The sequence below is a fragment of the Kogia breviceps genome, chromosome 2, assembly GCF_026419965.1.
Source record: "Kogia breviceps isolate mKogBre1 chromosome 2, mKogBre1 haplotype 1, whole genome shotgun sequence".
Lineage (NCBI taxonomy): Eukaryota > Metazoa > Chordata > Mammalia > Artiodactyla > Physeteridae > Kogia > Kogia breviceps.
In genome coordinates this window covers 138,877,947-138,891,758 of record NC_081311.1, presented here as the reverse complement: position 1 = coordinate 138,891,758, position 13,812 = coordinate 138,877,947, and the positions used below count along the sequence as shown (strand labels likewise).

Here is a 13,812-nt window from a genome sequence, read left to right as displayed (position 1 = left end):
ACCTGGATTCTACCTGTAGGTTCCTCACAGGGACACAAGCATTAGCCAGAGGTCTAATTCTGGATAATAAAACGAGTCAGGGTTTGCTTATGAAATATCAACTTTAAGTGCAATAGGTGAGGGAATTCAGGTAGGAAAGTCCATCATGGTGTAAAACTTTAATGAAAAGACTTTGTGTTCTAGAGGCTCAGTGAGAACTCCAGTCAGAGGGACAAACAGTGGCCTCTTGGCTCAGGTATGGTCCTGCTGGCCTCTCCAGCCTACTGGACACCATTGTCCTCCTCACTCCATGCTTCAGCCCAGAGACCTTTTATTCAGGTCCAGAAGCCTGCCTTCCTGCCTCAGAATTTTTCCATGTGAAGCCTCTTCTGACCCCTCCTCCCCCAGATCTATATCATATTTCCACAGTAGATGCTTTCACAGCATGTTTCCTTTGTGGCTCTTATCACAGTTGTAGTTGAATGGTTAATTTGTAAAGTCTGTTCTCCTGCTAGAATAAACATCCCATGAGGATAAGGATTGTGTCTTTCTTTTTCCCAATTGAATCTGATGCCGGGCACAGCGCCACGGTGTCAATTAGACACTCAAGAGCTATTTGTCAATTGGTTAATCGAACAGGCCAATGAAGGGATGAATCAAGCAAGCCTGGCGCTGGCACAGGAGTGTTTTTAGATACTGACCCTTATGTTTTGCTCTTAACCTGTACTTTTGCTTTTCCGTCTTGTGTTTTAGTGAGCGTTCCCTGTGAATCACCGCACCGTTTCCGGTGTGACAACAATCGCTGCATTTATCGTCACGAGCTGTGCAACCATGAGGATGACTGTGGAGATGGAAGTGATGAGAAGAAGGGGAACTGTAAGCAAAAGTCAAAAGGGAGAAGGGAAAACGAAGGGCCCCCGATTGCTTGCAGTTTGCAAAATGTACCTCAGGGATTTCAGTTTGTTCTGTAGTGGTTTGAGCTGCACCCATGAGTGCAGATCTCCGTGGACATTATTGTTTGCAAGACCCTATAAACACGCATTACTCAGATGCAACCCTTCCCCACTTCTTCCTGTTTCATTTGAACCAGATGTTGGCAAGTTCCTTAAGAAAGTGAGAACAAATACTAAATGGTGGTTGAGTCACACTTCACAAACTAATGGTTTCTCTCTTTTCAAAGATGAGCTTTGGTCACTCTTCAGCCTAGAGTTTCTAATTGCCAATCTAGGCATGGGAAATTCTCAATGCCCCACTGAAAAGATCATGTTAAATAAGGCAGCTCTGGTGTTCACAGAGCTTATCTAATATCCTTCTTTAAAATGAAAATGCATTTCCCAGAAGAGAAAGATGATAGATTATTTTAAGAGATAAGTTTCAAACTGGCTGCATTTAATATTTTAGATATTGAAAAATCTGTGCTTTTCCATTTTGAGACTGTTTTAAATCTATCCATTGAAGGAGAGAGTTGATTGATTTTCTGGGCAATTTAATTTACCTAGAAAAAGTCAGTGAGGAAAATTATTTCTCCTGGGTCGAATTACTTTTTTTCCTAAAAGGATATTATCTAGGAAAATTTAGATAAATGCTTAACTTTTCTATTTTCTATTCCTTATATTGATGTGGACTTAGAATGCTTACTGTCAGCTGCCATCCCAGATGGCCATCCCGGGGACTGGGTGTCAGGGGCACTTTGATACTATTGCCATGTTCAAGTTTGTATCCTCCCTCTCCCTCACCTTTTTGGGGCAGAGATGAACCTGTGGTTATAACATTGTTAATATGTTTGTTTGAAGCATAGCACAAAAGAATGAAAACCCAGAAATAAAACCTTTTTTAAAAATTGGGGCAGGTTTACCCCTTTCCCTCTTCTCTTTCCATTTCCCCTATCACTCATGCCATTTTTCAATGGAGCCAGACATTTGAGGCATGTGGTCAAATCCCAGAGTGGAAAAAAAAGGGGTAGTAAACTAAAATTCTTCTCATGGAGCAGGATGTTAGAGGAATAACTGCTAGCTATCACAGTAGGTGAACTGCAACATTTCAATAGCTTAAAACAGCAGAGGACTAAAGTTTGATGAAGGTCAGGCAGCTCCCTCCATGCTGTAATTATGCCATCTGGAACACATAGTCTTCAAGGTTGCTGAGGCAGAAGAGAGAAATGGAGGAGAAGTCTCCTAACTTCCTGGGCCTGGAAGTGACAGGTGTCACGTGTGATCACAGTCCATTGGTTGGCAGTAGTCACGTGGTCCCAATCTAACTGCAAGTGGGACTGGGAAATGCAGGGAGGTGCACGGATATTTAGTGAACACCATTTGTTTCTACTACAGTTTACCCTGGTGTCACTAAAATTCCCTGTGTGCTTTTCTTTCCATGCATAGAACACTCTTAACCCCTCCCCCAGGGACATAACCCAAAGTCCCTTTCAGTAAATGAAATCCAGGAGCTCCAGGTGACAGACACTAGTCATACCGTCAATTCCAGATGTGTTTCCTCTTGGTCTGGAGACCCATAAACTAAGAGACTAGTTTTATTTGTGTCTCCTGCCCCCAGTAGATAGTGGTAGAACAGGGGGAGCATAATGGAAATAAACATCCTCATTGGGAAAGAAAGAATGAGAGACTCATTGCCATCCCTGTTCTGCAGCAATTCTGAAATGCCACTGGGCTATGGTGGCACATGTTGGCCCAGGACAGTCCTGATTTACGTCTGTTGCCCTAGTGGAATTGTTAATAGAGCTCCTTTCCCTCTCACAAGCGTATCGACTCAGAGAGTAAATTGTATGATTACCCTGTGCAGACATTGTGAAGGCCCTTGTATCGTGGGGAATGGAGGAGATTCAATGATGAGGTCAAGACTCTGCTCTCAGAGGAGCACCTATGCCCATTTTTTCCTCATTGTCTCTGCCTCCGCCCTTTGGGAGTGGTTGCTTGTCTATATCCCTCTTCAAATGAAGAGGGAACAGGGGAGTATGCCCTCCTTAGGGGCCGTGCAGCTTTCCCAGCCACTCCCTGCTTGTAGAAGGTTGGGGGTCCAAGAGTTTTGTCACCTCAGTCACAGTGTTTTGGTTTATTTGGTCATATGTTTCGGAAACCGAGCAGGCTTTTGATCTGCTTGCTTCCAGTTAGTTCTAAGTGTCAATAACCTTACTCAGTGTTTTTGTTTGTTTGTTTGGTTTGGTTTTGGGGTTTGTTTTTTTTTTTTTGAGACACAGTTCTTGAATTTGTTGCATTTCTTTGCTTTGGTTCCCTCATGCACCTTTGTGTCAACTTTGTCAGTTATCTTCAGGCCAGAAAAGTAGATGGGCAGTCATTTAATTCAACTAAGAGATTTGACTGGTCCTTTTTAAGCTTCAGAGTCTTGTGTCATCTAAATACAGTAGGTTCTCTGCAAACTGCAAATTTCTGGACTTCATTTTCTTTGATTTCTGCTTGCAAATCAACCAGTTCTTCCCCGAGCTTATCTCTTTCTTGCCAAACTCAGGTAATGGCAACCTGTGCACATTATTAACATTCCATTTTCTAACCTCTTTGCCCAGATTGACAAGTTCAGTAAACTGTGTGGTCCGCCTTCCAGTTTTTCCAAGGTGACAGCTTTACAAATACTTTGCCACTGCGTAACACAGGCCTCCATCTTTCCCTCCTCTGGGATCACTTTCCTCATTGCCTGCCTCCTGACTGACGCCAGTGCCAAATATTTTAGGTTTTTGTTATGGAAGTGCCCTACTTCTATATCCTTTAGGGTAATTCATACCAGTGACCGCAACCAACAAATCTCAAACTCTCAGTGGTGTGACGTAGCAAAGGCTTATTTCTCACTCATGTAAAGGCCAGTGCAGGTTGCACGCCCTTCTCCATCTTGACGCGAGGCCACCTGATACACATGGTCCCTGGGTTGCTGAGCAGGGAGGCACATAGTCTTCAATAGCTTCAGCTCCGAAGTGACACGTGTCACCTCCAACTCACAGTCCATTGGCCTGAACTAGACACATGATCCCAACCTAACTGCAAGGAAGACGAGGAATTGTAGGGAAGTGCACGAGCTTATTTGTGGAAATACTGCCTCTGCCACAGAAGGAAGTGTCGTGTTTCACAGAAGAAAAAGTTTTGACTTTACCTTATTCTTAAATTTTAGGTGTAGAACCGACTGCTAGACCTTGTACAGAAGATGAATTTAAGTGTAGCAATGGACATTGCATTTCACAGCACCTGGTATGTGATGATGTCAATGACTGTGGTGACCATTTTGATGAGACGGGATGCAGTAAGTAAATACTTATTTTTATACTTCATTGTAGTAACTCAGGTTAACCTACTGGAAGCATGCAATAACATAAAGTAGACGATAACCATGTTTCTCTTTAATTTACACATTGTGTTCTGAACTGCAGTCAAGCCCATAACTACCTGTTATTGAACACTTATTCTATACCAGACATTGTGCTAAACAGTACATGGATTATCTCATTTCATCCCTGTAACAATCCTGTGAGTTAGGTATTGTCTATCTCTCTGTCTCTCTCTTTTAAACAAGTGAGCAAACCAGCTTATAGGTTAAATAAATTGGCTATGTGTTCCTGTCATTAAGAAACTGAGTCAGGATTTGAACTCTGATCTGTTTAACTGCAGGGCATATCCTCTTCCCAGTTCCTTAGATGCCTCTCAGCACCTTAAAGCTATTAATTTTGTTTCTTAGTTTGTACATTTTTTCATCTTTTGCCAAATGCAGTATCTTTGGCACATAGGGGAAGAGTGGTTGGTTAGAGTGGAAATGTCACAGGGGACCTTGGAAGGACCACTTATTTTTAAGAGAGGATTTTGTGTAGGGAAAGGATGATGTATGCAATCAAGGGATGATTCTAGCTTAATATTGTGATGGAAATCTTGGAAGGGCATGCTAATAATTGGCACTTTGGTAGTCCTTTATAGCGTTTATGAAATGCTTTCACATACATTCTCTAGGGGATTACTGCTATTATGTCTAACTCTATAATAAAGCTCAGAGAGCTTAAGTAACTTGCTTGAGGTCACATAGAGTGGCAGAGGCAGAATTTGAACAGTCCTGGGACTGCAGTCTGGAAGAGCCAGCTTCTAGTTCCTCTGCAGCTAGCTGTGCCACTTTGAGTACATACTGACTTCGTCAGGCTTTGATTTCTTCTTAGGAAAAAGGAGGGAGTTCTTCAAACCCTACAAATCTGGACTTAGTCACCTTAGTTAGCTCCACATGCTTTCAATTTTGTGGGCTTTAATCGCCTTTTTCTGAGGCGCCCCAAAGATTTCCTGGCAAATTTTCTCCTTTGTGGGTTACAAAGGAAGATGAAGAATCAGCCATATTGAGTTGATTTGCCATTTGTTTCACACACTTTCTCAATGGGGCCTGGAGTTTTTGACATAATAATCTGACTTGATTAAATATTTAAAAAGCATAAACATGATGGAATTTGTAAAACCCAAAGGTAGATTTGGGTTCTGCTGCCTAGAGACTGATATGTGAATGGTTCCAGGACTTTGGAATATTTCCAAGTTAGGCTTAGGTCAAACATTGGTTTCTCTTTTAGTTACCTGTGCCAATTAAAAGCCTTAATTAACCGCAGTACTTTAAATTCAAATGACATTTAATTAAAAGCAGGGTTTATTTAAAGGAAATAGGTATCACAGGCATTAATATGGTATGGAAGCAGCATTTCTTTTCAGATATTAAGTGGATCTGTGATATGGAATTAGGTCTTACTGCAGTGGGCTAATTTGACTAAGACATAGAATTCTTATTTAAAACACCAGTTCTTGGATGCTGCTAATCCACTTGCTTTCCTTTTCTTTTCCTTTCTCTTCCTCATCCTCCTCCTTTTCTTTTAAAGAGGATCACTGAAGTGTTTTGGACATATGCTTTCTGTTTTAAAAATATTTAAAAATCATGAAAGGAAAGACATTAACATTTTTCTCATACCATTGAGGGATAAAGAAAAGAAGTTAACCTCAGGTTGCAAATATTATTTATGTGATTACAGAGATAGATTGATCTGCTATTTCTCTGTCTGGTAGTTCTTATTCCTTCTTCATAAAATGGAAAATAGAGTGTCTACTTCCAAAATAGAGTATCATGTATCTGGGTTGGGTGAGACCTCTTGTATTATGAATGAAAATGGGATTGTTTTCAAATGAAAAAAGTTACAGGAAGGTCTTGACATTTGAGGATGAATCTCATAATGTTATAGGGTTCTGCTCTTGTTAAAGACTCTTGCTTCACAAGAGTATAACTCATTCAAGGGAACACTTGGTCCCGAAATTTTTACCTCCTGGGATCCCTAATCACATTGTAGATTTTAGAGCTGGGGAGGAAATCACAGAGCCTCATGATGTACTTGAGACTCAGAGAGGTTATGTGACTGGCTCAAGGCTATTCATGTTGATAAAAATAGGGTCACATTTATTGAGCAATGCTGTGGAGACCTTACCAACCTTACAGAAATTCAAAAGGTAATAGAGAAATACTACGAGAAACTTCATGCCAACGCATTAGACAACTTAGGTGAAATGGATAAATTCTTAGACAAAAAGTACTAAAACTGCTTCAGGAAGAAATAGAAAATCTGAACAGACTTATTTAGCAATGTGTCATTGTTAAGAGCTCAGACTAGACCTTTATTATAAGAGTTTCACATATAAAACTTTTAAGTATGAAATCTAAGGGCAGCATTCCATTGAAGGTCATTGTGCTTTATTTTGCGTTTTTGAAACTGAATGTTTATTTGTGGCTGATGTGCTTTGTACTTTTCATTTGTAATGCTGGGATTTTGTTTTTCAGATACAGGAAAAGAAAGGTCATGTGCTGAAAATCTGTGTGAACACAACTGTACCCAATTAAGTGAAGGAGGATTCATCTGCTCCTGTAGACCTGGGTTTGAAGCCAGTAGTTTCGACAGAAACTCCTGTGAAGGTAGAGTATATTTCCTCCAATTCCTATTAGGGAGAACCTTGTACTTTTTAGATTCTCCATTCATTCACTTTTACTAAACAAGGTTTAATTCCCTTCATGGGGCTAAGCTCATGGTCCTAGTTCATGAGCTAGGACCATGACTCAAGGATGCCAGTTGCTTTTCCCCCAGGCTATCTTACTGGTGCCTTGCAGAGCATTGGGTCATAGCTCATCTTCAGTAATGTCTGTGAAATTGATATGATTAATGAAGACCTGAGTGATGATGGCTACTTACTCTACCAGTGTCTGAGATCAAATTTTCTTTTTTTACTTTTTAACATCTTTATTGGAGTATAATTGCTTTACAATGTTGTGTTAGTTTCTGCTGTATAACAAAGTGAATCAGCCATACAACACAAGCCTTACTTTCTTCAAACAACACGTATTTATTACATACCTCCTTACATCAGATGGAAATGAATTCCCAGGTGTGGAGTCGTAAGGGAGCTTATCAAGAATGGTAAATATCAAGTATGATTTTAGGTGTATTTGATCATTTGAATTTACTGTTCCTATCTCATGATGTGCCATACTCAGACGATTAGAATAGTTCTTTTAAGGGCTGAATCTTAAGAACTGAATGAAAAAACCAACCAATGACTTCCCTTTCTGAAGCCAATTAGCAGGAGGGAAGTGGTACCAAACATCAACAGCACAACAGCTGCTTCCCCGAAGGGAAAATCTTGTTCTGCTGTTGTACAGAGTAAGACTGCTTCCATTTAAATCTGGTCTTTGGGACTTTGGGTTCAGTAATAGTCCCTACCTCAGAGAATCTTGTTGGAAGATTAAATGAGGAAAAAACTTGAAAAGCATGTGAAACAGTGTCTGAAACTTGGTCAGTGTTCCACAAACATTGGCATCATTGCTTATGTTCATCTGCACTCTTCTTATCCTTATTGCTTGTGAATATGGATTTAAACAGAAGCGGGGTCTCTAAGGAATGGATGGGAGCAGATGTTGCCTACTTGGTTTTATTTTGCCTACAGACATCAACGAATGTGAGCAATTTGGGGTTTGTCCCCAGAACTGCCTTAACACCAAAGGAGGTTACGAGTGTTCCTGCGCTGAAGGGTTCAGGTCCGTGAGTGACAGCCATGGAGGACGGTGTGCAGCTGACGGTAGGATGGTTGACCTAGGGATTAACTGATGTACTCAGCAATGCTGATGAGTACAGTATACCAGGAAATAAACTTTAGAGTCTTATTTTGTAAATTCACCAGCTACTTCTCTTCCAACACCCATCCACCCTCTTCTCCTCTCTCCTCCCCTGCCAAATTAAAACACTAACTACAACCCCCCAACAAATACATAGGAGTTAAAACAAGAGTCAGGGGTTACATATTGTTCTGGATTTAGCCTCTGGTCCACCTGGATAGAAACTTCAAAAAGTGGACAAGATGTCACTCTCCAGAGGATTCAAACAAGTGCTTCCCTGTAGGATGGTGGTCACCAAAAGCTCCCAGTCCACTGAGGTCAAGGTTTGAGCCCCAGTAATCCAAAGCGGGTCACAAAAAACATTCCATTCAATGGGTCACAGGTCAGTTGGGGCAAATCAGGGACATTCTCTTGAGAAATGGTTTTTTATTGTTCATGGACTACTGATCACAGACAGAAAGCATTGGCTTATTTGCGACTTCAATCATTAACTTTACATTTTAGGTTAATGCCAATATTTGAGAATCAGGCCTGAGTGAAAGCAGTAATAAATACCAGATAGAAGTGACAATAAAAGTCAGAAGTATTGTAGTCCAGATTTCCAGAGGTCTGATCTAAATCAGCATATCTCAGTTAAGGGGTCTTTATGATCTTATAGATTTGAATTTAAAGTTTGTAAATGAGTTTTAAGGACTTGATAAGAAAATAGCATTTTTATTTTGCAAATGAAGGGTAAAATGGCTGTTCAATTTCTTCATACAAATTGGGCTTTTAAAGCGTACATCTGACTAGCATACTTAAATATTTTATCCTCCAAGCATTTTTGACACTGAAGGAAAACTAGGGTAGAGGCATTTGAACAGTTGGTGTGGTAATTAAGCAGCAAATTAGAAAATGTTTAACTCTTAACTAACGAGATGACTGAAATAAATTAGAATATTTATATAAAACATTATGTCAAGATAAAGGAAGTATATAAAATGAACTTTCAAAAGTTACTTAAGTTAGATTCGATTGACATTATGCAAGTCAATTAAATTTTTAAAATTCTAGGCAATGCATCTTGGAATGAGTCACCATTTACATAGCTGCTTTAAGTAAAGAAAAAAAATTTTTAAACCAAGAACAAGCTGTTTTTTGTCATTAGCTAGAAGCTAAATCGGGTCACAGAGCTGATTGCCTGCTAAAATAATCATTCAAATCTGTCAGTAAAGAATGGGAAATGAGGACTTCCGGGTAAACTTTTAGTATGACTTTACATATTGTATTTCTTCTGTGAGTCTGAATGTCTACAATCTTGTCTGTTTTACTGTCAGTGAAAAAAAAAATCAGTGAAAAAGAAGTAGATATCCAGGGGTCTCAGTCTTGGCTTAACTTTAAACTGTTGCCCAAAGATAAAGAACTGATAATATCCCTAACAGAAATGTTAGCTTTCTACCTGAAATGGAGACAAGGATGTCGACAGTCACAGATTTTGCAACCCAGTTGATGGTCCGCTCTGTTCATTAACAGAGATCAATTTTTAGAAAAATTCATTTTTGTTTTGTTTTGTTTTTTAAGGGCATGGAGGATATCTGCTGTTTTATATCCTACTATTATAAACAAAAGTTCATGTAGCATTCAAACAGATTAATCAGCCCTTCATTTGGTTACAGGTAACCCTCCTTTGCTGTTACTGCCCGAATACGTGCGAATTCGAAAATACAATCTCTCATCTGAGAAGTTCTCAGAGTACCTTGAAGACCAGGAACGCATTCAGGCTATGGATTACGATTGGGATCCAGAGGGCACAGGCCTCAGTGAGTATGAACTGTGACATCAGTCATTGATAGCAGTTGAATACATTGAATTATAAAGTGTTGAACTTTGAGGAATTTATTTCTAATGAGTGAATGTTGTTGCCTGAGTGGAAGAGGATGCTCCTCCCACCCAGCATGCTCCAGATAATTTAGCTGTGGCCGTGTGTCCCAGCCAATGTTTCCCACCTTCTCACTGAACCTTCTCCCATTTCTGGGGACTATCCTTTCTGGATCACCTCATGTCCCTTTGTTTACTATCTCCTTGTCTTTGCCCTTGCCTTCCCCACCGTTGTACGCTTGGAAAATTTCTACTCAAAGACCCAGTTCAAAGTCACCTCCCCTCTGATGTCTTTGATAATCCCTCCTGGCACAGTTCTGTGAGCCTGTAGCATTTTATACACGCTTCTTCTAAAGCACATGTTATGTTGAGTTATAGCTAATTGTCCACGTATTTTTCTCCCTACATCTTAACTGTGTGCTCTTTGGAGACAGAGATTGAATCGAATTCATCTCTACATGCCTGGCATCTGACCCAGCATATAGTACAGTGTGTGTGGTGGGTGTTCAATGAAGGAAAAATGAATGATGCTTACTGTGGAGTCTCTCATGGCTCTGTATGGCATGTGGGAGACGGTAGTGGGGCAGGAAAACTTGTGTTCTATGCCTGTCTCCCTCATCTACTGGCTTTATGACCTTAAATAATTGTAACAATTCTCTGGATCTCCATTTCTTATCTGTAAAATAAAAGCAATAATCTTGTTCGGCCTGCCTCCCTCTGAGAGTTGTTTTGAAAACCAAGTGAAATGACAGATATGAAAATGCTTTGCAAACTAACTATGTAAGATTTATTGCTGTTTCAAGAATGGTTCAGGGACTTCCCTGGAGGTAAAGTGGTTAAGACTTCGCTTTCCAGTGCAGGGGGTGTGGGTTTGATCCCTGGTCAGGGAGCTAAGATCCCACATACCTCGTGGCCAAAAAAACCAAAACATAAAACAGAAGCAGTATCATAATAAATTCAGTAAAGACTTTAAAAGTGGTCCACATCAAACAAAATCTTAAAAAAGAATGGTTCATACCTAAGAAAGTATGTGCCTTGAAACTCACAGTCTTCCTATGCTTTTCTTTTTTTAAACATCTTTACTGGAGTATAATTGCTTTACAATATTGTGTTAGTTTCTGCTGTACAGCAAAGTGAATCAGCTATACATATCCCCATATCCCCATATCCCCTCCCTCTTACGTCTCCTTCTTCCTATACTTTTTAAAATGCCTGCTGTCCAATATCCTTTAGTCTATACATAAAATAAGACTTCTCATCTACACAGCTCCTTTATTGCTAGTATGGACTCAAACTCTTAGCAATTTGCCCCTGGTTTATCTATATGTTCTGTTTTGGAAACTAGAACATGATCCTAATGGGGGTAAATAGGCTGAAATATATTTTAATGGATTACCTTCAAATAGAGAGGACTAAGAGTCAATAAGTTATCAATTGAAGCATTTGTAGCTAATAGCTCAAGTATGATAGATTTTGAGGTTTGATCATAGTGGTTGAATTGAATTATTAGTATTATAGGAACAACAAAGAGGTAGAGGTGTCAATGAATGAACAGTACTTCACCTGATTAGACCCAGTTCCTCCCTTACATGGTGTTCCTAACAGGAAACTGACCTGTGTGTCTTGCCTCGGCAGGTGTTGTATATTACACTGTGCTAGGGCACGGCTCTAATTTTGGTGCTATCAAACGTGCCTACATCCCTAACTTTGAATCTGGCAGAAATAATCCTGTGAAGGAAGTTAACCTGGATCTGAAATACATAGTGCAGCCAGATGGATTAGCAGTGGACTGGGTTGGAAGGTAAGTTTAGCCTCATTCTCCTCTTGCCTATCCTATTTTCCTGGCCATGGCACATGAGTTAAACTGGCCCAGATTATGGGCACACTCAGCCTCAGGGGCAGCTGGGTGACGCCTGAGCTTCCTGTAGCCTCAGCAACTACCTCTGCTTCCCCATTGTGTCATATAAACATCATCACTTCCTATATTCTATGTGTGCCATGAAAATTTTGGGAAAGCCCCAAGGTCAAGATTTTATATTTTATCTAGGAGAGCCTTCTTGCCAACAGAGTTCTGGATTCTAAAATGAACTATCAGTATGGCAGCGCTGTTCATTTTGTGAAGAAATGGGACAGCCTTACATTCTACCAGCAAAGCAGTTGAGATGAAACATGTTTCTTTATGGTATTATTTTGAGGAGGAACAATCCACATGTTGTGTTTTTAGGAAGCTATGTTGTCTGAACAGATTGGAAATTTGACTTCCCTGTTTAATCTTTGGGTTTGAGTTAATAGAGCTGTTAGCTTCGATCTGTTCTTCTACACCTTCTAGAACTTCAGGGACCAGAGCCAGACATTTTGGATGATACCTAAATAAGAACCTTAAGTAGGTTTGTCATCAGATACATGCATGAGAGGCAAACTGATGTGGAAGAATTAATAAGCTCCTTCTTCAAGGAAGAGCCTTGGGTTGGAATGACGTTTGTGGGAAAGTGATTACATTACAATCAGAATTCAACCATTTGTAGAACCTCTTATGTCCTTGAAATGAATTAATAAAGGAAAATGTTTGCTGCACTCTGGGAGAACAGAGAATCCTTTGTAGTATTAATTAATTTTCACTCACTTGTCTGGTGCTCTTAGAAGACTTGAGCATCTCTACAGAAGTTAAGTAGGTCCCACTGTGCCTGCAGCATAACAGGAGACTCATTTCAGCAACTTCTGTCAGGAAACAAGACCTCAGAGAGTCATGAACTGGAAACTCTAGACTTTAGCACTTCCTTCTTCAAACCAACCATGCAATGGCAGATCTGTTTTCTTGTTTGAAGTTTTACCTCTTTCTCAGCCTTAATGAATGAGTAAATTTAAGCAACTGCTGGAACTCTTTCTGCTTGTAAGAGACTGAGACCTGAAGGCTCAGGGATGGAATAAGGGCCGGATGGCTTTGCTGAGTTTGTTATTTTGAATGGCTATTTCCACTCATCCTTGGAGCTGATGCCCAGATGCCTAGTGATTCCAATGGGCTCTTGGCTGAGGAGGAAGCCAACTCACAGGCAGTCAGAATGAAAGGCCAACAGTGCCTCACAACTCCTATCTAGAAGCAATTGTCTCATAATAATGCTGGATGTGAGGTTCATCATCATTACCAATCCTGGCTGATACAGCTGCTTTGGCTGAATATCCCCTTCATCCGACACCCCATCACTTGTAACTTTCTACAGACGTCCCCTTGGCTGAAGAGATTGGGGCATTCCTGGGAGAGGGAGGCTGTGCTCTCATCACTGGTGTCTGAGTAGCTGTCTTGTTGGCCAGAACTTCCAAACTAAATGCTCTCATCTTCACACCTCTTCCCCAGAAGTCCAGTCTAGACTTTTCAATTGTTTAACTTTGTTTCTCTAAATTCAGGCATATTTACTGGTCAGATGCCAGGAGTCAGCGGATCGAGGTGGCTGAACTTGATGGAAGGTACAGAAAGTGGCTGATTTCCACTCAACTGGATCAACCAGCTGCGATAGTTGTGAATCCCAAACTAGGGTAAGTACTTGAAGGAGTCCTTAATGTTCTAGATATTTTCCATTGGATTCTCAAAAAAATTATATCTTCAATTATTTTTTCCTAATTGTACTGAAATTGTCCTGGGACTTTTTTAAATGACACCTATGACTATTTTCAAGAATTATAATATGCCCTAAAGGTCACTTAGGGCAAAACAGGCTTCAGAAGATGGACACTGTGTCAGGGGAAGGCCTCTGGCCACACTTTTTCAACAGCCCAGTTTGTCTAAAACCCACACATTTCTCAACAGAATTTAAGGATTGAGCAACACCTGATGATTGGTTTAGACTAGACATT

General features: G+C 40.3%; 1 protein-coding gene across 1 annotated transcript in view; it reads left to right on the top strand.

Moving 5' to 3' along the window:
* Window positions 1-13,812, top strand: part of LRP2 (LDL receptor related protein 2) — a 196,246-nt gene that overhangs the window by 167,074 nt on the left and 15,360 nt on the right. The window contains exons 62-68 of the mRNA XM_067027528.1: window positions 737-855; window positions 4,111-4,239; window positions 6,781-6,912; window positions 7,938-8,069; window positions 9,762-9,905; window positions 11,599-11,764; window positions 13,366-13,494. Coding sequence (XP_066883629.1) covers window positions 737-855; window positions 4,111-4,239; window positions 6,781-6,912; window positions 7,938-8,069; window positions 9,762-9,905; window positions 11,599-11,764; window positions 13,366-13,494 — 951 coding nt within the window. The remainder of the gene's footprint in view (window positions 1-736; window positions 856-4,110; window positions 4,240-6,780; window positions 6,913-7,937; window positions 8,070-9,761; window positions 9,906-11,598; window positions 11,765-13,365; window positions 13,495-13,812) is intronic.